The sequence below is a fragment of the Rana temporaria genome, chromosome 3 (genome assembly GCF_905171775.1).
Source record: "Rana temporaria chromosome 3, aRanTem1.1, whole genome shotgun sequence".
Lineage (NCBI taxonomy): Eukaryota > Metazoa > Chordata > Amphibia > Anura > Ranidae > Rana > Rana temporaria.
In genome coordinates this window covers 143,359,110-143,382,982 of record NC_053491.1, presented here as the reverse complement: position 1 = coordinate 143,382,982, position 23,873 = coordinate 143,359,110, and the positions used below count along the sequence as shown (strand labels likewise).

The following is a 23,873-nucleotide window of genomic DNA, read 5'->3' as shown; positions in this document are numbered from 1 at the left end:
GGGTCACTGGAGATCCCAATAAAAACAGATAGCTGGTCGTTTGATATGATTGCAACCAGGGTAGTAATACCCAATGGCCCAGATTCAAGTAGAATCGCGCAATATTTGCGTGGGCAAAGAGCAATTTTTTTTCTCTGCGCCCACGCAAATATTGCGCTTTGCCCGCGATTCACGGAGCAGTTGCTCCGTAAATTGCGCGGGCAATATGCTAAGCAGCCGGGCGCAAGGCTGCGTAATGTAAATGATCCCGCCGGGGGCGGGAATCATTTAAATTAGGCGCGCTCCCACGCCGAGCGAACAGCGCATGCTCCGTCGGGAAACTTTCCCGACGTGCATTGCGGCAAATGACGTCGCAAGGACGTCATTTGCTTGTAAGTGAACGTGAATGGCATCCAGCGCCATTCACGGTTCACTTACGTAAACGACGTGAAATTTGAACGTCGCGAGCGGGAGGCGCAGCTATACTTTAGCATTGGCTGCGCCTGCTATAGCAGGAGCAGCCTTATGCTAAAGGCGCCGTACGGAAACTCCGTGGCCCAGATTCAAGAAACACTTGCGCCCGCGCAACCATAGGTTGCGCGGCGCAAGGGCTTACTTGCTCCGGTGTAACGAGTGCTCCTGATTCAGGAACCTCGTTACACCGACTGCAGCCTAGGATGTGACAGACATAAGCCTCCTTATGCCTTCACATCCCAGGCTGCATTCTTGCGTTGGCCGCTAGGGGGCGCGGCCATTGTGATCGGCGTATAGTATGCAAATTGCATACTACCACCGATTCACAAAAGTTGTGCGGGCCCTTCTCACGCAAGGTACGGAGTTTCCGTACGGCGCCTTTAGCATAAGGCTGCTCCTGCTATAGCAGGCGCAGCCAATGCTAAAGTATAGCTGCGCCTCCCGCTCGCGACGTTCAAATTTCACGTTGTTTACGTAAGTGAACCGTGAATGGCGCTGGACGCCATTCACGTTCACTTACAAGCAAATGACGTCCTTGCGACGTCATTTGCCGCAATGCACGTCGGGAAAGTTTCCCGACGGAGCATGCGCTGTTCGCTCGGCGCGGGAGCGTGCCTAATTTAAATGATTCCCGCCCCCGGCGGGATCATTTACATTAGGCAGCCTTGCGCCTGGCTGCTTAGCATATTGCCCGCGCAATTTACGGAGCAACTGCTCCGTGAATCGCGGGCAAAGCGCAATATTTGCGTGGGCGCAGAGAAAAAAATGTGCTCTTTGCCCACGCAAATATTGCGCGATTCTACTTGAATCTGGGCCCGTACCTTGCGTGAGAAGGGCCCGCGCAACTTTTGTGAATCGGTGGTAGTATGCAATTTGCATACTATACGCCGATCACAATGGCCGCGCCCCCTAGCGGCCAACGCAAGAATGCAGCCTGGGATGTGAAGGCATAAGGAGGCTTATGTCTGTCACATCCTAGGCTGCAGTCGGTGTAACGAGGTTCCTGAATCAGGAGCACTCGTTACACCGGAGCAAGTAAGCCCTTGCGCCGCGCAACCTATGGTTGCGCGGGCGCAAGTGCTTCTTGAATCTGGGCCAATATATTTTGCCTATCAACAGGCTTCCTCGGGTGAGGTTAGGACCAATAAAAAACAGCTCTATTAATAATAAAAAAAAAACACATGTTACATATAAGACAAAATCACATAGATTACATTACAAATAATTGGTTAAATCAAATTTGTTTGCTTTCATTTAAAGAGGACATGCTGACCTGCTACCCAGGGTGGGGAGGATAAAGGAAAATCTGATCCTGCCAGTAACTTGGGACACCAATATGTTCCACAACCAAAAAGGGGGCGTGGAGCCTTAATCCAAGGTAGCCACTCTGTGCAGGGGCATTGGCTCACCCACAGAAGGGGAGAAGAAGACCCAGCTGTAGGGAACACATAACGCCTAATGAGTATAGTGTTCCAAAATTGAATTTAAAATCAACTAAGTTCAAAATCAGCACTTACTAAGTTTAATATATGAAAGCACCTATGGGGGCAGCCGAAGATACCAGATCAATCAGATCATCCACAGTGCTAGAACAAGCCTGATCAGCCACTTATGTAGTATACACAAGGGAGAAAAGAAAAGAAAAGAAAAAAGGGGAAAAACATTATCAATATGAGTAAGCATGAAAACAAATCATGCCAAATTGATTACAACAAATCATAATTAGAAAGGGTTTAGAGCAGGGATATGCAATTAGCGGACCTCCAGATGTTGCAAAACTACAATTCCCATCATGCCTCTGCCTCTGGGTGTCATGCTTGGGAGTCTTGCTATGCCTCATGGGACTTGTAGTTCTGCAACAGCTGGAGGTCCGCTAATTGCATATCCCTGGTTTAGAGCATCAAGTTTAGAGAACAACACATGCCAAGCATATCAATCAAGGTAGACAAGGCTGGCCGTCCAATAGTAAGGAATAAAAGAGTTGCCTAAGTGTTTTTACCTGAATAAGCAAGGGGTTCTAGAAAAGGCTGTCCCCATATGTCAGTGCAGCAGGGTGGATGGACCACACTGGCTCCTTAAAACCCGGTTACGAGTCAGCTGGTACAAGACCCCAGTCGGCGCATAACGCCAGCCAAATGTCCAGCCGAGACAAGTGCGCAAAGGGTACCTTCCAAGGGAGGAGGAACCAATAGCTGCAATAACTTACTTTATATAACACCGTTATAGTCCCATTGCTGTCCATACTTTTCACCCAAGTAAGTTTTCTCCTTCACTGATGGGCACTGATGAGGCTGCACTGACAGGCACTGATAAGACTGCACTGATGAGGTAGCACTATTTTTCACTGATGGTTAGGCACTAATATGAAGCACTGATAGGCGGCACTGATGGGCACTCATAGGTGGCACTGATAGGCTGCACTGATGGGCACTGATGTATAGCAATGATGGGTGGCACTGATGAACAGCACTGACGAGGAGGCACTGACAGGCATTACTGATGGGTACTGATTGGAATCTCTATTGGGCACTGATTTTCATCCCTGGTGTGCACAGGTGGGCATGGGTGGTCATCCCTGGTGGGCTCTAGTGGGCATCCCTGGTGGGTCTGATTATCAGCGCAGACCCCACCTGTCAGGAGAGCAGCTGAAGGCTCTCCTCTAACCGTGCGTTGTCAGCACGAACAGAGGAAAAGCAAATAAATGGCACTTCCTGGTTATGATGTGACCACCTGTGATTGGACTGGCTGAAGCTGTGATGACGTTCACTGCACAGGGCTCTCACCAGTTTCTTTAGATCGCATGCGCCATGAGAGTCACTGGCTGCATGTAATGTAAATATCTCCTAAACGGTACATGTTATTATAGGCTTACCTATATTTAACCCCCTTAGCGGTAAGTGCGAGTCTGGCTCGGGCTGAATTTTTCATACCAAAAGCGGTATCCCCGAGCCAGACTCTGAATTGCATTGCAGGATACAGGGGGAAGTTACTTACCTTGTCCCTGGATCCTGCCATGTGTCCCCGCTGTGTGTGCGGGCTCCTCCGCTGTGTCTCCTCGCTCGATTCACAGTGCCAAGTGCCGCGCTCCGTTTCCTGCGACATTACGACATTAGAATCATTTGCAGAATTGAGCGATAGCGATTTGTGGGTAAATTCGTCATCAAACAATAAAAATAATGACAGTGACAATTCTGCAACTGAGCAAATTTCAGTGTTTATGATTTGATTACATTATTGAATAATTTTTATTATAATTACGTTATTATTTATAGTTATTTATTTTATTATAATTTATGATTTTGTGTTTCAAACTTTATCATACCCGGGATGTCCACTAGACCCTTGTTTGGACAGATTTAAGTGAGTTATTTATAAGAATTGCAGGCCTAAAATATAAAACGCCAAATTTCCATGTAAAATAATTGTACCACCTTCAGCACCTAAAACCAGAAGGAATCATACCGCCAGGGAGGTTAAATGTCAGCAGAGGAAGTTTACTTTCTTTTTAAGATTCACTGACTAAGTGCATAACATGTACAGACAAACAAACAACTATTACTTCACAATAAGAAAAGGTATGAAATCTAACTTCAGAAAAGCACAGGGTTCAGAGTTCATGCATGCGCTAGGTACAAAGTGTAGAGTTCAGATGTGCTCTATGCACAGGGAACAGAGTTCAGGACCGAGCTAGGTACAGGACGCAGAGTTTAGGAGTGAGTGAGATACAGAGTGCAGAGTTCAGGTGTGCGCTAGGCACAGGTTGCATAATTTATGCTATCGCTATGCACAGAGTGTAGAGTTCAGGATTGAGCCAGGTACAAGGTGCAAAAGTGTGCTATGCCAGTTTACAATCCCCCACAACCCCCAAGCCAGGAGTTTTTGTTTCTTCATCTTCAGACTTTCTTGTTCTTTTAGTAACTTATTCTTGGGGCTTTTTTCTATAATCGTTTTTGCCAGTTAATAACAAGGTATTTTTTTTTATTTCAGGGGAAGTAGACATAGTGCCAATAAAAGGTAAATTTGTGTGCAAATAAATATTTATTTTCTTTTGTAGTATTAGGCGAGAAGTAATGTTATTCTTCATATCTCCCGCTCGCAGACACCCCCCCCCTCTATCTCTCTCCTTCTCAGCTGTACGTCAGGATAGGAGAGTGGGCAGGCCAGGCAGACACGAGCAGGAGTGTCAGGACACTCTCTACTTTGAAGATAGAGAAAGGAGCTGTGTGTTAGTGGGTGTCCTGACACTCCTGCTCGCCCCCTCCACCCTTAAGAGGCTTTCTCCACACCAGCCTTGCATTACTGTGTGTAGTTACAGACAGAAGAACAGGAAGTGAGGATTTCTCAGAAGAAATAAGGATATTTAAAAGCAAAATGAAGGATGAGGTAAGTGAAGGAGGACTGCACTAAGGTAAAGGAAGCTATTTAGGGAAAACTATTTTTACCTTTACAACCCCTTTAAATAAGGCCTTACAGTGACACACACATTGTTGCAATGCACAAATTGATTCAGCCCTACAACACATTCAGAATTAGGAAAAATCTGGCCAAGATCTTTTCAGCACCTCTTACCTCAGTTCATATTTAAAAAGCCAGGAGTTTTTTGTAGCATAAAGCATATATCCATGCTTTATTGTTCTTTAAAGCGGTGGTGTGATGGACCCATCCGTATACTGGACATATTGTGTTCGTCTGCTTGCTATTCCCCAATAATATGCCCTCAGTTCCAGGCTATCTGGGGATATGTTATATGAATATAAAATGTTCGGCAGTTATAAAGTTATAGATTTTAATGTACGTCGTAACTGTGAGTTCTGTTATTTCAGTCTCCCAGCTGGTCCCCTAGGGGAGTGTCCACCAGGCGGGAGACCTGCATAAATACGGGCGGGTAGCCCACAGTAAACAGTTCATGTTTTACCCTCATGATGGAGCTTGGTCTCGTTATTGGAGGGGATTGGGTTACTGGCCACTAAGGACGGTGTATGGAGAGAGTTGCCGGTTGGAACCTATTGCACTTCGGCGGTTAGCGGTTGGTTCGTGTACTTTGGAGCTCGGGAAGAGAGGTACAGTAACAACTGGTGGCAAGCGACGGGATGAACCTCAGCGCCCAAAGAAACCACTACAACCAGGACCAAATGGAATTGCAATACCAAAACCTGAGAAGACCAACTTAAAGGATTTATTAGAGCAAAGAGGCGGACAGGCCGGTAACCTCAAAAAGGGGGACATTATCACATTATTGCTGGAAATGGATGGAGTACCAGCAGTAGAGGGAACCAATGGACTCAGCCCAGACGACAGAACCCCTGAAGAAGAGAGATTTGACCGGGCGGTAAGAATTAGGCTGGCCCATTATGGTCCCAACCCATCTGCGGAAATTATCGCCCAAGTCCAAGCCGCTGTGGAGGCCAACCTGCTACGCCAAAGCGGCACTGCAGCAGCCCCAGTCACAGCAGACACGGGGGAAAGAAAGAAGGTGCCGTTTGCAGCATTTAAAGCCTTCAGTGAGACAGAAGGAGAGATCGATGGGTACCTTGCTGATTTTGAGCGGCAATGTGCCCTGCACAAGGTACCCCTGGAGGACTGGATCCCTATATTGTCCGGCAAGTTATCCGGCCGGGCCAGTGAGGCTTTTTGGGCCATCCCTGACGAGGAGATCGGGGATTATGTGGCCGTCAGGAAAGCTCTACTCACCCGGTATGCCATTACACCCGAGGCATACCGAAGGAGGTTCCGGGACACTGTAAAAACGACTGGGGACTCCTACGTTGAATGGGCATGTAAGGTGCACCGCACCGCCGCACACTGGATGGCGGGGTGCCAGGCGGTGTCCGGAGAGGAGGTGCTACAGATGTTTCTGTTGGAACATTGCTTCGACAAATTACCAACAGGGGTCAGAGAGTGGGTAAGGGACCATAAACCCTCCACTCTCCATGAAGCAGCTCGCCTGGCGGATGAGTATACGGATGCCCGAAAATTGGACAATTCAGCCACCAAGGCTCCCGCCAGGGTGGAATACAAGCCAGCAGCTACTATTTACCAACCCCCTATGAATCGGCCCTCAGCACCCCCTCCGCCGACCCAGTATCCCCGCTCACCCCGGTTTAACTCTCGGGAATACTCCCAACCCAGTCGGTGCTACCTATGCAATCAGCTGGGACACAAGCGACCGGAGTGCCCGATGAACAATGCCAACCAAAGTCAGTCCTGGAAGAGACCCCCCAGGGGCCAATCCACGACCACCTCTCCCCGCAACTCACTGTGTGGAGGAAGAGGAATGCTGGGGTATTCTGCATGAGGCCGACCCCGTTCAGGCGGCCCACCGAGATAACAGGCAGCACCACAGACAGTGTGTCAAGGTCAACGGGAAGGAGGTCAGTGGTTTACGGGATACCGGTGCGACCATGACTTTACTCCAGAAGCACCTAGTATCCGAGAACCAACATACCGGGGACACGGTCGCAGTACGAGTAGCCGGAGGTGCCGTGTTCCGACTACCCGTTGCCCGGGTACATTTGGATTGGGGAGTGGGTGCTAGACAAGTGAACGTGGGGGTTATGAAAGACTTACCCGCCGATGTCCTCCTTGGCAATGACTTGGCCCCCCTCCTTTCAGCCTATACTCCCATGGGCCCCGCTGCAGTAGACGCTGTCACGACCCGGGCCCAGACCCGTGCCGCCGAAGCCGGCCCACCTGCTGCTGCGACCCAGGTAAGACCTTCTACCCCAACGTGTATGTTAGATCCGGCCCCTTTAGGCTGGGATACCCCAGAGATGTACGGAAGGGAGACTAGGGAAGACCCGACGTTAGCGAAGTACAGGGCCAGGGCCGACTCAGGGGAGGAAGGAGTAGATGGGGAGCACTACGAGTGGGGGGTAGGCTGTACAGGATCCCGAGACCGTCCCAAAAACCGAGCACCCCTCCGCACAAGCGACAGCTAGTGGTACCTGCCAAGTACCGGCAGGAGATTTTACGGATTGGGCACGATGTGCCGTTAGCGGGCCATCTAGGCTCCCACCGCACAGCTCATAGGATCACTCAAAACTTTTTCTGGCCCAATTTGAACCGAGACGTGCGGATGTATTGTAGCACGTGCGACACCTGTCAATGGGTAGGAAAGCGGGGAGATCACCCAAAAGCTAGGCTTCAGTCGATGCCTATCATTGGGGAGCCCTTTTCCCACATAGCCGTTGACCTGGTAGGTCCACTGGCCAGGGCTAGCCCCTCCGGGAAGAAGTACATTCTTACCGTGGTGGACTATGCCACACGTTACCCAGAGGCAGTAGCGCTGTCTAATATCGAGGCAGAGACAGTAGCTGATGCCCTGGTTAAGATATTCACTAGGGTCGGGTTCCCTCAGGAGATTCTCTCTGATCAGGGAACTCAGTTTACCGCTGTGCTCACCCAGCAACTGTGGAAGGTGTGCGGCATTAAACCGCTGCTTAGCTCACCGTATCACCCACAGACCAACGGCCTCTGCGAGCGATTTAATGGTACCCTCAAACAGATGCTGAGGACCTTTACTGACACTTGCAGAGACTGGGAGCGATTCCTGCCTCATCTGCTATTTGCATACAGAGAGGTGCCCCAGGAATCTACTGGGTTCTCCCCCTTTGAGTTACTCTATGGGAGAAGGGTCCGAGGACCCCTAGATCTCATTAGAGGACACTTGGAGGGGGAGACGGAGCAAGAAGGGACCCCCATAGTGCCATATGTCCTGGAACTCCGGGACCGCATGGAGAAACTATCCCTGATGGTAAGGGAAAATCTCCAGGCGGCCCAGGGGAGACAGAAGCGGTGGTACGATCGGGGCGCCCGACAGCGGATCTTCCAGGTTGGGCAGAAGGTTCTAGTGCTCAAACCTGTGAAGGCAAACAAGATGCAAGCATCTTGGCAGGGCCCGTATAAAGTATTAGCGCAGATATGTGATACTACCTACCTTATAGCCAGCTGTTCAGATGAAGGGATCCAGCGATCCTTTCATGTGAACATGTTAAAGGAGTATCAGGAGCGACCAGAAGATGTTGCGGCAGTCTGTGCCCCAGCTACGGATGACCCCGAGAACTTACCTTTACCTGACTTGTTAGAGAGGAATCCCCAGACGGACCTTACGAGCCTTGTGCATCTAGGAGACCGGTTAAACCCAGCAAAGAAGGTACAGGCAAGACAGCTTCTGTGGGAGAAGCAGGTGACGTTCTCCCAAGAACCCGGGTACACCACACTAGCTATGCACAAAGTCGAGACGCCCGGACAGAACCCCCTACGACAACCCCCATACCGTATCCCTGAAGCAGTCCGAGAGGAAATGCGGATGGAGATACAGGAGATGACTCGGCTGGGGGTTATCGAGCCGTCAGACAGCCCTTGGGCCTCGCCTGTAGTTCTGGTGCCTAAGAAAGATGGGACCACCCGGTTCTGCGTAGATTACAGGCAGCTCAACGAACGGACCACCACTGACGCGTACCCGATGCCCCGGGTAGACAAATTATTAGACCGCATTGCCAGGGGGCGCTACCTGACCACCATTGACCTGTGCAAGGGTTATTGGCAGATCCCCCTGGCCGAGGATGCTATCCCTAAGTCGGCATTCGTCACCCCATTTGGCCTATACCAGTTTAAGGTTATGCCATTTGGAATGAAGAATGCTCCGGCTACCTTTCAGCGTATGGTGGATAGACTCCTCGATGGCTTCCAGGACTTCGCGTGTGCGTACCTGGATGACATTGCGGTCTACAGCGAGACTTGGGAAGACCATTTAGTCCACGTGGGGGTGGTGCTGGACAAGATTCGGGCCGCCGGCCTGACCTTGAAGCCAGATAAGTGCCATTTAGGCATGGCAGAAGTGCAGTACTTGGGTCACAGGGTAGGATGTGGGACCCAGCGACCAGAGCAAGCTAAGGTCGAGGCGGTAGCTAACTGGCCCACACCTATCACCAAGACCCAAGTGCTAGCCTTCCTGGGGACGGCAGGGTATTACCGACGTTTTGTCCCCGACTACAGTACGGTGGCCAAGCCCTTGACGGACCTGACTAAGAAAAACTTACCCAGCTTGTGAAGCCGCGTTTCGGGCCCTGAAGCAAGCTGTAGTGAATGCCCCTGTCCTGGCTGCCCCAGTGCCTAACAAACGTTTTCTCGTCCATACCGATGCTTCCATGTATGGACTGGGGGCTGTGCTAAGCCAGGTCGGGGAAGATGGAGGGGAGCACCCTGTCGCGTATCTCAGCAGAAAACTACTACCCAGGGAAGTGAGTTATGCGGCAGTGGAGAAGGAGTGTTTAGCCCTGGTCTGGGCACTAAAGAAATTGAGTCCTTATTTATACGGACAAGAATTTTCCCTCATTACGGACCACAACCCCCTAGTTTGGCTTAACCGGGTCTCAGGAGACAATGGCAGACTGCTGAGGTGGAGTCTGGCACTACAGCCTTACAATTTCACCATCAGCTACCGACCCGGTAAGCAGAATGGGAATGCGGATGGATTATCTCGGCAAACAGACGTCTCTACGCCTTCTCCGTCCGGTCATCCCCAAGTTGACCCGCCAAAGGGTCAAGCCGGGTCTGCCGGAGTGTTCCACAAGGAGGGGGCCATGTGACGGACCCATCCGTATACTGGACATATTGTGTTCGTCTGCTTGCTATTCCCCAATAATATGCCCTCAGTTCCAGGCTATCTGGGGATACGTTATATGAATATAAAATGTTCGGCAGTTATAAAGTTATAGATTTTAATGTACGTCGTAACTGTGAGTTCTGTTATTTCAGTCTCCCATCTGGTCCCCTAGGGGAGTGTCCACCAGGCGGGAGACCTGCATAAATACGGGCGGGTAGCCCACAGTAAACAGTTCGTGTTTTACCCTCATGATGGAGCTTGGTCTCGTTATTGGAGGGGATTGGGTTACTGGCCACTAAGGACGGTGTATGGAGAGAGTTGCCGGTTGGAACCTATTGCACTTCGGCGGTTAGCGGTTGGTTTGTGTACTTTGGAGCTCGGGAAGAGAGGTACAGTAACAGGTGGTATACTGCTGGATGTTTTTTCCCCCCTGCAAGGTAAATTAATAATGTGCTAGTATGCATCACATACTAGCACATTATGTGAAACTTACCTTAAAACTAAGCTGTTCCAGTGCCACAATTTCAGTGCTTCAGCCACTTCTATCTTGACTCATCTTGCTTCTGGGTTTGCAGGCTTCGGCTCTGTGACTGGCTGTAGCCGCAATGACATCAGTCCCGTGCATGCGCATGGGAGACGCTGTTTACAGCACAGGGCTTGGAAGGAACTGCACGGGTGGCCGTTCCTTCAAGTGCATGCACCTGTAATGTCACTGGCTGCATGTAATGAATCTATACATGCCATTCGGCGAGTCACGCCACCATGTCCCGCATAGACTATGTTCTGGTTTCGGCTACTTTGTTGCCCAGAGTGGGGGGGGGCTGGATTTGCTCCTAGGGCCCTGTCGGATCACTCGCCATGCTGGATACAGGTGTCCCTGCTAGATAGGGCCAGTGTGAGGGGGTGGAGGCTTAACCCTTTTTGGTTGACGGCCCTGACTGACCATGATATAACTGAACGGGAGCTGCAGTTCCTACTCCCTGAGGGTCAGGGGTACGCGGATATCAATTCCGGGTGGGATACATTTAAAACCCAGGTGTGCAGGGTGTTAGATACTAAAATCCGTAGACTTAAACAGTCCTCCAAAATAATTGTAAATAGCGCGGAAAACACGTTGCAGGAATTAGAGGGCACGTTTAACGCACAGCCCACAATAGAGAACCTGACTAAGGTAAGAGTACAGACGAGGATGGTAACACAGTTACACATGGAAAAGGCCAAACAGCGTATCTTTTTTAGTAAAACGCGTATATATGAGCATGGGGAAAAAGCTGGGAAGATGCTGGCGTACTTGGCGCATTTAGAAGATAGGCCGCCAGTGGTGGTGTCATTGAAGGAGCCGGATGGCTCGGTGGTCACAGACCCTCCGGTAGTGGCGGATAGGTTCAGGACCTTTTATGCAGACATATATAGATCCCAAAGCAATCACACGCCGCAGGAAATACGGGCATACTTACATACTCTGAGATTCTCAAGGTTGAGTCGGGGGCAAGTGCAGATTCTGGAAGCCCCAATAACCACTCAAGATATAGCTATGGCGCTGTCGCAATTGGCCAAATCTAAGGCTCCCGGTCTGGACGGCCTCCCTTTAGAATTTTACACCACGTACTCCGAAACACTGATCCCCAGATTGAGGGCACTGTACCTCTCCATATTTGAGACAGGAATTCTCCCCTCTTCCATGCAGGAAGCCCAGATAATTGTACTTCCTAAGCCGGGCAAGGACCCGCAATACCCCGAATCTTACAGACCAATATCACTACTACCAGTTGACATTAAAATCTTAGCTAAGGTGCTAGCATCGAGGTTAAAGGGGTGGTTCCCCCTAAAACACATTGCTAACAATAGATTCGTAAGACCCGTTACACTGCGGGTAGGCTGGCTTTTTTTTTTTTTAGTACATACCGAGATCTCCCCGTCTCGTCCCTTGTCGGTGGGCGTTCCTAGTTGATTGACGTTCCTCGGACGGGCGCGTACGTGATGTCACGACTTTCCGAAAGAAGCCGAACGTCGCTGCGCATGCGCCGTATAGAGCCGACTCTATACGGCGCCTGCGCAATGACGTTCGGCTTCTGTCGGAAAGTCGTGACGTCACGTATGCGCCCGTCCGAGGAACGTCAATCAACTAGGAACGCCCACCGCCAAGGGACGAGACGGGGAGATCTCGGTATGTACGAAAAAAAAAAAAAAAAGCCAGACTACCCGCAGTGTAACGGGTCTTACGAATCTATTGTTAGAAATTTGTTTTAGGGGGAACCACCGCTTTAAACTCAGTGATTCTTTCACTGATACATGGAGACCAAACGGGATTCATGCCAGGGAAGAACACTGCCATGAACATCAGGAGGTTATTCATGAACATACAGGCGCAACATGACAATGTGGGTACGCGGGTGGTAGTAGCTTTGGACGCGGCCAAAGCCTTTGACTCAGTCGAGTGGCTATATCTGTGGGAATGCCTGAGATGTTAAGGCTTTGGCCCACACTTTATCAAATGGGTGCAGCTGTTATATCAGACACCTAAGGCTAGAGTGTTTGCGAACGGGTGGCTTTCAGAACAGATTTCCCTGGAGAGAGGCACAAGGCAGGGATGCCCACTGTCCCCGCTGCTATATGCGTTAGCGGCGGAGCCATTGGCGATCGCCATCAGAATGAGTTCAGAGGTGGTAGGTCTTAGGAGGGGTGATACCTGGGAAAAGATTGGATTATACGCAGATGACACGATCCTATATCTGGAGGACCAGGGCCCATCACTAAAAGCAGCCTTACATATTATAGAAGAGGTGGGGAAGTTCTCCGGCCTGCGGATCAATTGGGACAAATCTAAGATTCTCCCACTGGATCAGTTCCCCCCCCCCCCCAGTAGTGTCTCATGACCTTCCATTACAGAGAGTGGCAGAGGTTAAATATCTAGGGGTAAGGGTCACAAGGAACCTTAAAGACTATGTCCCTCTCAACGTGGAACCACTTTTTGCAGTGGTCAAATCTAGAACGCAGGCATGGGCAAAGTTACCCCTAGGGGTAATGGGTAGAATTAATTGGATAAAAATGATCTTATTGCCTAAAATTCTTTACATGGTTTTGCATGCTCCCCTGTACATACCTCTTAAGGTTTTTAAACAGTTTGAAGCAATCCTAAACTCGTTTGTCTGGGGCTCCGGTAGGCATAAGCTGGCATGGCATATACTCCAGAACCCGACCATGGAGGGGGGATGCTCCCTCCCTGACTTACAGGATTACTACATAGCGTCACAATTGTCTCACCTGTACTATTTTAACACATCTGAGTCGCAGAAATATAGATCATTAGTGTGTAACAAACCGGACAGCCCCTTTCACACCCCTGTACAGGCAATCTTTAGGAGAGGGCATGGAGGATGCAAGACTGCCCGATTCGGGGCAGACATGCTGACACACCATCAAAAGGTATGGGATGTTGCTCTTAAAAAACAAGGCAGGACTCACATGCACTCACATACTCCGCTATGGAACAATAGTTACATGCCGGAGCTAAGCACAGTGCCAGACCCAGGGGTATGGGCAACATACGGGATACTGTTTTTGTCTCAGGTCATGTCCAGTACGGGACCTAAGCCATACAACAGACTCAGGGAGGAGTTCTCGCTTCCACCGCAGCTTCACTTCAGATATCTACAGCTCAGGCATGCTCTCAGAGCCCACATGGGATCGGATAGTATAGAGGTGAGCTCACCACAGGTGCTGGATGTGGTCTTTGGGAAGGACTCGGCTGGGCTCACGTCCAATTGCTACTATGTCATCAGGAGGCGTAGGACCAGCAAGATAGCACAGGTAGCCAAACTAAAATGGGAAAGGGATTTGGGCCCAGTGGAGGACACGGAGTGGGATGAGATATTGGAAGGGGTGAAAACTGCATCCCCTAAATTATCAGACAGGCTAACCCAGCTATATATTGTGCACCAAGCGTATATCACGCCGCAGAGGTTGGCAAAGTTTCAGTCCACAAGGAGCCCTGTCTGTCCCAGGTGTGCAGCAGAGGAGGGCTCGTTCTATCACATGTTATGGCACTGCCCAGACATACAGGCGTATTGGCTACAGGTCACACAGTTTCTTCATGACAATATGGGAACCCTGGTGGGCATGGACCCAAAGCTGTGTCTTTTGGGACTATTACCAGATGTGGATACGGAAAAGTATCAGGCAATCTTTATGTATGAAACTTTATTTCTGGCTAGAAAGGTGGTGGCAAAAGTATGGATGCAACCTGAGGCACCGACACTAAGGGACTGGAAGAGGGAGGTGAATGCTACTCTCCCATACAGGAAAATGATCTATACACATAGAGGAAGACCACAGAAATTCTCCAATGTATGGGATAGATGGCTGGATGATGGTGAAACATGTACAGTCTAAGTATCAGTGTGTTGGGACTCGGTGAGGGTCGAGGGAGGAATGGACGGACGGGAGTAGTTGGCGTCCCAGTGGTGGAGCTAGTGCATGGAAGGGTCAATATGTTATACATGGTAGAGGCCGTAACTGAGTTAATTTATCTGTGCTTAGGGAAACACATACGAAAGGAACTGAGGATGTTATGGATCGGAGTAAATGTTACCATACCTTTTGACAATGCGGGGAATGTTGACCCACTGTGTTTTTCTTTTATGTTTTATATTTTTCTTTTCAAAAAACTGTGTGTATACCTTTGTCTACAACTTAATAAACTTGGTTTATTTGGAAAAAAAAAAAAACTTATTCATAGGTCTTGTTGTTTTTTATCTAGAACTCTTTATATCATTTAATGTCAGAGTAATTTATTTATTTTCAGAGGACAAACCACCAAGAGATAAACAAGGTACTCATTCATTTATGTGAAAAAAAATCTTTTTTTCCTGCATTGTAATTTTTAGGCTATGAAGTAATTCATTTTGGCCTTTAACCTCCCTGGGGGTTTTCCCGAGTGTGGCTCGGGGTTAAATTTCAGTACCATTAGCGGTAACCCCGAGCCACACTCAGAAAAGCATTGCAGGATCCTGGCGCAGGTTACTTACATTGGGCCAGATTCACATACATTTGCGGCCGTGTAACGTAACCCGTTTACGTTACACCGCCGCAAGTTTCCAGTTTTAGTGCCCGATCCACAAAGCACTTACCTGGAAACTTGCGGCGGTGTATCGTAAATACGTCCGGCGCAAGGCGGGCCAATTCAAATGGGCATGTGCCATTTAAATTAGGCGCGCTCCCGCGCCGTACCTACTGCGCATGCTCTGTTTCGCAATTCCCATCGTGCTTTGCACGCAGTGACGTCATTTTTTCGAACGGCGACGCGCGTAACGTAATTCCGTATTCCCGGACGGCTTACGCAAACAACGTTCATTTTTAAATTTCAACGCGGCAGCAATACGATTGCTGTGTAAAGTTAAGGCACCAAAAACGACAACTAACTTTGCGACGGGAAACTAGACTAGCGGCGACGTTGCGAACGCGAAAATCCGTCGTGGATCGCCGTAACTCCTAATTTGCATACCCGACGCTGGTTTACGACGCAAACTCCCCCCAGCGGCGGCCGCGGTACTGCATCCTAAGATCCGACAGTGTAAAACAATTACACCTGTCGGATCTTATGGATATCTATGCGTAACTGATTCTATGAATCAGTCGCATAGATAGAAACAGAGATACGACGGCGTATCAGGAGATACGCCGTCGTATCTCTTTTGTGAATCTGGCCCATTATCCCCAGGATCCTGCGATGTCCCCCCGCTGTGTCCGCGGGCTGTGTCCTCCGCCCGATGCCTCTGTATGCCAGGCTCTGTTCCCTGCGAGCGTCGCGACGCACGGGAGTGGAGCCTGGCGGCAATTAAAAAAATGACAAATACTACAGTATCATAATACAGATTACAGATTACATTACTGTATGAAATTATTTCATATCCCATTTGTCCCTAGTGTTTTGTCAGTGCCCTGCATTCAGTTTTATATTATATATACTGCTCTTCCTGCCTGGAAACGTGAGATTGTCCATAACAACCAAAAAGTGTCCCTTTATGTCAAAAGTGGTTTGGGACCAACTAGAAAACAGCGATAGTAAATATGAACACTTGCAGAATTGAGTGATAGTGAATAGTGGGGAAATTAATTTTATTTTATTATTATTTTTTTATAATTATTTACAGTTTTGTGTTTTCAAAATTTATCATACCGGGATGTCTACTAGACTCTTGTTTGGACAGATTTAAGTGTGTTTTTACTAAGAATTACAGGCCTAAAATATAAAAACGCCAAATTTCTATGCAAAACAATTGTACCACTTTGAGACGCAAACATCTGACATAATCGTATCACCAGGGAGGTTAAAGTTCTAGATACTGTGTTTGGCCACTTGATTTAGTTAGGATTCCACTCCAGGATTGCTTTCAGTGCCTACCCCCTCCCCCTCCCATTCATCTCTATCTGATTGCTAAAAGGGTGCAATTGCAAGGCCATGCAACGCTGTACCCAAACAATTTTTTTCCGCCACAAATAGAGCTTTCTTTTCGTAGTATTTGATCACCTGCTGCATATTTTTGGTATTTTTTTTGCAATAAGCGTATATTGATTGGATTAAGCAAAAGTTATAGGCCCGGATTCACAAAGCACTTGTGCCGACGTATCTGGAGATGCGCCGCGTAAGTGCAAATATGCACCATCGTATCTGTGCGCCGGGCCCACAAAACGAAGATACGCCTAAAAACAGGCTTCATTCCACTGACGTAACTTGCCCGCCGGCGTAGAGTGGGCGCATATTTACGCTGGACGCATTTGGCGCTCCCATTGATTTTCTATTCAAATATGAAAATGAGGGAGATACGCCGATTCACGATCGTACGTGCGCCCGACGCCGGCTATGCGATGTGCGGGCAAGTTGTACGTCCGGCGTAAAGTTAAGCCCCATAAAGCAGGTGTAACCCAGCAGCAGAAATGCTAAGGTCTGCCCCAGGGAACACAAGCCGGCGTATTTTACGTCGTTTACGTTGGACGTGAATATGGCTGGGCGTAGGTTACGTTCACGCCATAGGCAGTGATCTGGCGCATCTTAGGCAGTTGTTCCGACGTGGTTCTGAGCAATGTGCACATAACCACAATGCAAAAGCTTGATTCATCTCTAAAACACATTCAGACATAGGGAAAATAGAGCCAATATAATTTTTTATTTCTTCACAAAAGTTTTTTAAAAAATGTCCCACAAAAACAATCTTTAGAAAATCTTAACATGGTTCCCTTGTCAAAAAACAGGATTTTGTTGTTCTGTATTTTCAGGCTTTATTCTTATTCTTCTAAAAAAAGTTTTTATTTTTTAAACATTATGGGACTAAAACAAATATTATCTATGTGTTTTCTCTTATGAATGAATAGTCTTTTAATACAGACACTTTATTCAGCTGAGGAGCATAAGAAAAATATACATGTTTGTAATAAGAGGTAAAATGTATGGATTTCAGAGAATACTAAAGGGAATTAGCACTCTTGGTAACATTTATTTGCTAATTCCTTCTAACAACCCCTTCAATTGTTTCTCTTGTTAAAAAAGCAATGTCTATTTTCGGTGTTTCCTCAGCTCCATTTAGTGACCAAAATGTGGTATTTTATTTCTGCCATAATAAAAGAAGCATTCATTGAGAAGAGAAAACAAACTTAAGAAAACGAGCAATTCCGAAACTCACACAGAATGAACATACAGACTGAGATGGTGTATGGCGTTGTGAATTTTTGTTAATAAATCAACTCTTTTATGTCATTTAATAGTAGAATTTCTTTTTCTTTTCAATAGGACAACAGGAAACAACAAAAGCCCCATCTGTAGAAGGTATTTATGTGCAAAAAAAAGTGTATTTTGGCATTGGACAAGGACAATTAAACTTTCATCAATCTTCTACATGGCCAGGGTCCAATATAACTAAGCAGGGAACAAACTATTTGTTGGAATTTAATACTTTTAGCATTCAAAAGTAAATTAAATGTGCAGTGATGTCATCAACTAGAGCCTATTTGAATATCTTTCAAATGGCACATGTTTAGGATATATTAACCGTACCTAAAGGTAAGACTTACTATAAGCCTTACCTGTAGGTAGAAACTTTAAATTTAAGTTTACTACCACTTTAACATAATTCAGATTTTAAAATTAAAACTCATGTTGGGACTGCACAATCCAGCACATCATCTCTTATGCTATATCAAACTGCAAAAAATACAACATTGTTGATGGGACTTTGAAGGTGCTGCTATCGTTTTCTAACACAAACAAGTATATAAAATCTTTCAACTTTGTATTTTAGTTACGTAAAACTGATCTTTTGAGCCTTTCAAAAACCTTATTTGTAAGCCTCCACAAATAATTGGAGGCTTACAAGTAAAGGCTTGCCAAAATAAGTGTCTCCTTGGACGATGTCCTTTTTATTCATGTTCTAGTTATAACTATAAATATGAGCTCATGCCTTACTTTCAATCCAGGGGCAATGGCCACTAGAAAAAATAGAAAAGATAAGCGCCATAGTGGTGACGTAGACAATAATATAAACCTGAAAGAGGTTGTAATCCTTTCTAACTCTGAGAAAAATTAAAAAAGAAACATGGTAATAGATGGAGCTAACTTATGTTAAAATATATTGAGTATTAATAATATACTATAGATAGATAAATCTATAGGCTATCTTCTGTAATTGTTGTGTATTGTATCTACTTTGACTTACTGCATTGAGTTGCCATTTTAAATGAAGAGCTCTGCAATGTACTAGTACATGTAAAGGGCATTAATTTGCATTGGAGACATGTGCACATAACCACAATGCAAAAGCTTGATTCATCTCTAAAACACATTCAGACATAGGGAAAATAGAGCCAATATAATTTTTTATTTCTTCACAAAACTTTTTCAAAAAATTTCCCACAAAAACAATCTTTAGAAAATCTTAACATGGTTCCCTTGTCAAAAAACAGGATTTTTTGTTCTGTATTTTCAGGCTTTATTCTTATTCTTCTAAAAAAAGTTTTTATTTTTTAAACATTATGGGACTAAAACAAATATTATCTATGTGTTTTCTCTTCTGAATGAATAGTCTTTTAATACAGACACTTTATTCAGCTGAGGAGCATAAGAAAAATATACATGTTTGTAATAAGAGGTAAAATGTATGGATTTCAGAGAATACTAAAGGGAATTAGCACTATTGGTAACATTTATTTGCTAATTCCTTCTAACAACCCCTTCAATTGTTAAATTGTTTCTCTTGTTAAAAAAGCAATGTCTATTTTCGGTGTTTCCTCAGCTCCATTTAGTGACCAAAATGTGGTATTTTATTTCTGCCATAATAAAAGAAGCATTCATTGAGAAGAGAAAACAAACTTAAGAAAACAAGCAATTCCGAAACTCACACAGAATGAACATATAGACTGAGATGGTGTATGGCGTTGTGAATTTTTGTTAATAAATCAACTCTTTTATGTCATTTAATAGTAGAATTTCTTTTTCTTTTCAATAGGAGAACAGGAAACAACAAAAGCCCCATCTGTAGAAGGTATTTATGTGCAAAAAAAAGTGTATTTTGGCATTGGACAAGGACAATTAAACTTTCATCAATCTTCTACATGGCCAGGGTCCAATATAACTAAGCAGGGAACAAACTATTTGTTGGAATTTAATACTTTTAGCATTCAAAAGTAAATTAAATGTGCAGTGATGTCATCAACTAGAGCCTATTTGAATATCTTTCAAATGGCACATGTTTAGGATATATTAACCGTACCTAAAGGTAAGACTTACTATAAGCCTACGTGTAGGTAGAAACTTTAAATTTAAGTTTACTACCACTTTAACATAATTCAGATTTTAAAATTAAAACTCATGTTGGGACTGCACAATCCAGCACATCATCTCTTATGCTATATCAAACTGCAAAAAATACAACATTGTTGATGGGACTTTGAAGGTGCTGCTATCGTTTTCTAACACAAACAAGTATATAAAATCTTTGAACTTTGTATTTTTGTTACGTAAAACTGATCTTTTGAGCCTTTCAAAAACCTTATTTGTAAGCCTCCACAAATAATTGGAGGCTTACAAGTAAAGGCTTGCCAAAAATAAGTGTCTCCTTGGAAGATGTCCTTTTTATTCCTGTTCTAGTTATAACTATAAATATGAGCTCATGCCTTACTTTCAATCCAGGGGCAATGGCCACTAGAAAAAATAGAAAATAGAATCGCCATAGTGGTGACGTAGACAATAATATAAACCTGAAAGAGGTTGTAGTCCTTTCTAACTGAAAAATTGAGAAAAATTAAAAAAGAAAAATGGTAATAGATGGAGCTAACTTATGTTAAAATATATTGAGTATTAATAATATACTATAGATAGATAAATCTATAGGCTATCTTCTGTAATTGTTGTGTATTGTATCTACTTTGACTTACTGCATTAAGTTGCCATTTTAAATGAAGAGCTCTGCAATGTACTAGTACATGTAAAGGGCATTAATTTGCATTGGAGAAATGTGCACATAACCACAATGCAAAAGCTTGATTCATCTCTAAAACACATTCAGACATAGGGAAAATAGAGCCAATATAATTTTTTATTTCTTCACAAAAGTTTTTAAAAAAATGTCCCACAAAAACAATCTTTAGAAAATCTTAACATGGTTCCCTTGTCAAAAAACAGGATTTTGTTGTTCTGTATTTTCAGGCTTTATTCTTATTCTTCTAAAAAAAGTTTTTATTTTTTAAACATTATGGGACTAAAACAAATATTATCTATGTGTTTTCTCTTATGAATGAATAGTCTTTTAATACAGACACTTTATTCAGCTGAGGAGCATAAGAAAAATATACATGTTTGTAATAAGAGGTAAAATGTATGGATTTCAGAGAATACTAAAGGGAATTAGCACTCTTGGTAACATTTATTTGCTAATTCCTTCTAACAACCCCTTCAATTGTTTCTCTTGTTAAAAAAGCAATGTCTATTTTCGGTGTTTCCTCAGCTCCATTTAGTGACCAAAATGTGGTATTTTATTTCTGCCATAATAAAAGAAGCATTCATTGAGAAGAGAAAACAAACTTAAGAAAACGAGCAATTCCGAAACTCACACAGAATGAACATACATATTGAGATGGTGTATGGCGTTTTGAATTTTTGTTAATAAATCAACTCTTTTATGTCATTTAATAGTAGAATTTCTTTTTCTTTTCAATAGGAGAACAGGAAACAACAAAAGCCCCATCTGTAGAAGGTATTTATGTGCAAAAAAAAGTGTATTTTGGCATTGGACAAGGACAATTAAACTTTCATCAATCTTCTACATGGTCAGGGTCCAATATAACTAAGCAGGGAACAAACTAGTTGTTGGAATTTAATACTTTTAGCATTCAAAAGTAAATTAAATGTGCAGTGATGTCATCAACTAGAGCCTATTTGAATATCTTTCAAATGGCACATGTTTAGGATATATTAACCGTACCTAAAGGTAAGACTTACTATAAGCCTACGTGTAGGTAGAAACTTTAAATTTAAGTTTACTACCACTTTAACATAATTCAGATTTTAAAATTAAAACTCATGTTGGGACTGCACAATCCAGCACATCATCTCTTATGCTATATCAAACTGCAAAAAATACAACATTGTTGATGGGACTTTGAAGGTGCTGCTATCGTTTTCTAACACAAACAAGTATATAAAATCTTTCAACTTTGTATTTTAGTTACGTAAAACTGATCTTTTGAGCCTTTCAAAAACCTTATTTGTAAGCCTCCACAAATAATTGGAGGCTTACAAGTAAAGGCTTGCCAAAATAAGTGTCTCCTTGGACGATGTCCTTTTTATTCATGTTCTAGTTATAACTATAAATATGAGCTCATGCCTTACTTTCAATCCAGGGGCAATGGCCACTAGAAAAAATAGAAAAGATAAGCGCCATAGTGGTGACGTAGACAATAATATAAACCTGAAAGAGGTTGTAATCCTTTCTAACTCTGAGAAAAATTAAAAAAGAAACATGGTAATAGATGGAGCTAACTTATGTTAAAATATATTGAGTATTAATAATATACTATAGATAGATAAATCTATAGGCTATCTTCTGTAATTGTTGTGTATTGTATCTACTTTGACTTACTGCATTGAGTTGCCATTTTAAATGAAGAGCTCTGCAATGTACTAGTACATGTAAAGGGCATTAATTTGCATTGGAGACATGTGCACATAACCACAATGCAAAAGCTTGATTCATCTCTAAAACACATTCAGACATAGGGAAAATAGAGCCAATATAATTTTTTATTTCTTCACAAAAGTTTTTCAAAAAATTTCCCACAAAAACAATCTTTAGAAAATCTTAACATGGTTCCCTTGTCAAAAAACAGGATTTTTTGTTCTGTATTTTCAGGCTTTATTCTTATTCTTCTAAAAAAAGTTTTTATTTTTTAAACATTATGGGACTAAAACAAATATTATCTATGTGTTTTCTCTTCTGAATGAATAGTCTTTTAATACAGACACTTTATTCAGCTGAGGAGCATAAGAAAAATATACATGTTTGTAATAAGAGGTAAAATGTATGGATTTCAGAGAATACTAAAGGGAATTAGCACTATTGGTAACATTTATTTGCTAATTCCTTCTAACAACCCCTTCAATTGTTAAATTGTTTCTCTTGTTAAAAAAGCAATGTCTATTTTCGGTGTTTCCTCAGCTCCATTTAGTGACCAAAATGTGGTATTTTATTTCTGCCATAATAAAAGAAGCATTCATTGAGAAGAGAAAACAAACTTAAGAAAACAAGCAATTCCGAAACTCACACAGAATGAACATATAGACTGAGATGGTGTATGGCGTTGTGAATTTTTGTTAATAAATCAACTCTTTTATGTCATTTAATAGTAGAATTTCTTTTTCTTTTCAATAGGAGAACAGGAAACAACAAAAGCCCCATCTGTAGAAGGTATTTATGTGCAAAAAAAAGTGTATTTTGGCATTGGACAAGGACAATTAAACTTTCATCAATCTTCTACATGGCCAGGGTCCAATATAACTAAGCAGGGAACAAACTATTTGTTGGAATTTATTACTTTAAGCATTCAAAAGTAAATTAAATGTGCAGTGATGTCATCAACTAGAGCCTATTTGAATATCTTTCAAATGGCACATTTTTAGGATATATTAACCGTACCTAAAGGTAAGACTTACTATAAGCCTACCTGTAGGTAGAAACTTTAAATTTAAGTTTACTACCACTTTAACATAATTCAGATTTTAAAATTAAAACTCATGTTGGGACTGCACAATCCAGCACATCATCTCTTATGCTATATCAAACTGCAAAAAATACAACATTGTTGATGGGACTTTGAAGGTGCTGCTATCGTTTTCTAACACAAACAAGTATATAAAATCTTTGAACTTTGTATTTTTGTTACGTAAAACTGATCTTTTGAGCCTTTCAAAAACCTTATTTGTAAGCCTCCACAAATAATTGGAGGCTTACAAGTAAAGGCTTGCCAAAAATAAGTGTCTCCTTGGAAGATGTCCTTTTTATTCCTGTTCTAGTTATAACTATAAATATGAGCTCATGCCTTACTTTCAATCCAGGGGCAATGGCCAGTAGAAAAAATAGAAAAGATAATCGCCATAGTGGTGACGTAGACAATAATATAAACCTGAAAGAGGTTGTAATCCTTTCTAACTCTGAGAAAAATTAAAAAAGAAAAATGGTAATAGATGGAGCTAACTTATGTTAAAATATATTGAGTATTAATAATATACTATAGATAGATAAATCTATAGGCTATCTTCTGTAATTGT

The 23,873-nt window shown here is 44.0% G+C and overlaps 1 protein-coding gene across 50 annotated transcripts in view; it reads left to right on the top strand.

Annotated features, from left to right (window-relative positions):
* Positions 1-23,873, top strand: part of LOC120931788 (mucin-19-like) — a 584,870-nt gene that overhangs the window by 371,051 nt on the left and 189,946 nt on the right. For 36 of the 50 annotated variants that reach the window (XM_040343590.1, XM_040343599.1, XM_040343577.1 and 33 more), the window contains 3 exons: positions 4,441-4,467; positions 14,865-14,891; positions 17,847-17,882. The exons of 7 other annotated variants lie outside the window; for them this stretch is intronic. In XM_040343590.1, coding sequence (XP_040199524.1) covers positions 4,441-4,467; positions 14,865-14,891; positions 17,847-17,882 — 90 coding nt within the window. Of the gene's footprint in view, positions 1-4,440; positions 4,468-14,864; positions 14,892-17,846; positions 17,883-19,557; positions 19,594-23,873 lie in introns of all 50 variants that reach the window. 7 more of the 50 variants (XM_040343604.1, XM_040343600.1, XM_040343602.1 and 4 more) reach the window with 3 other exon arrangements.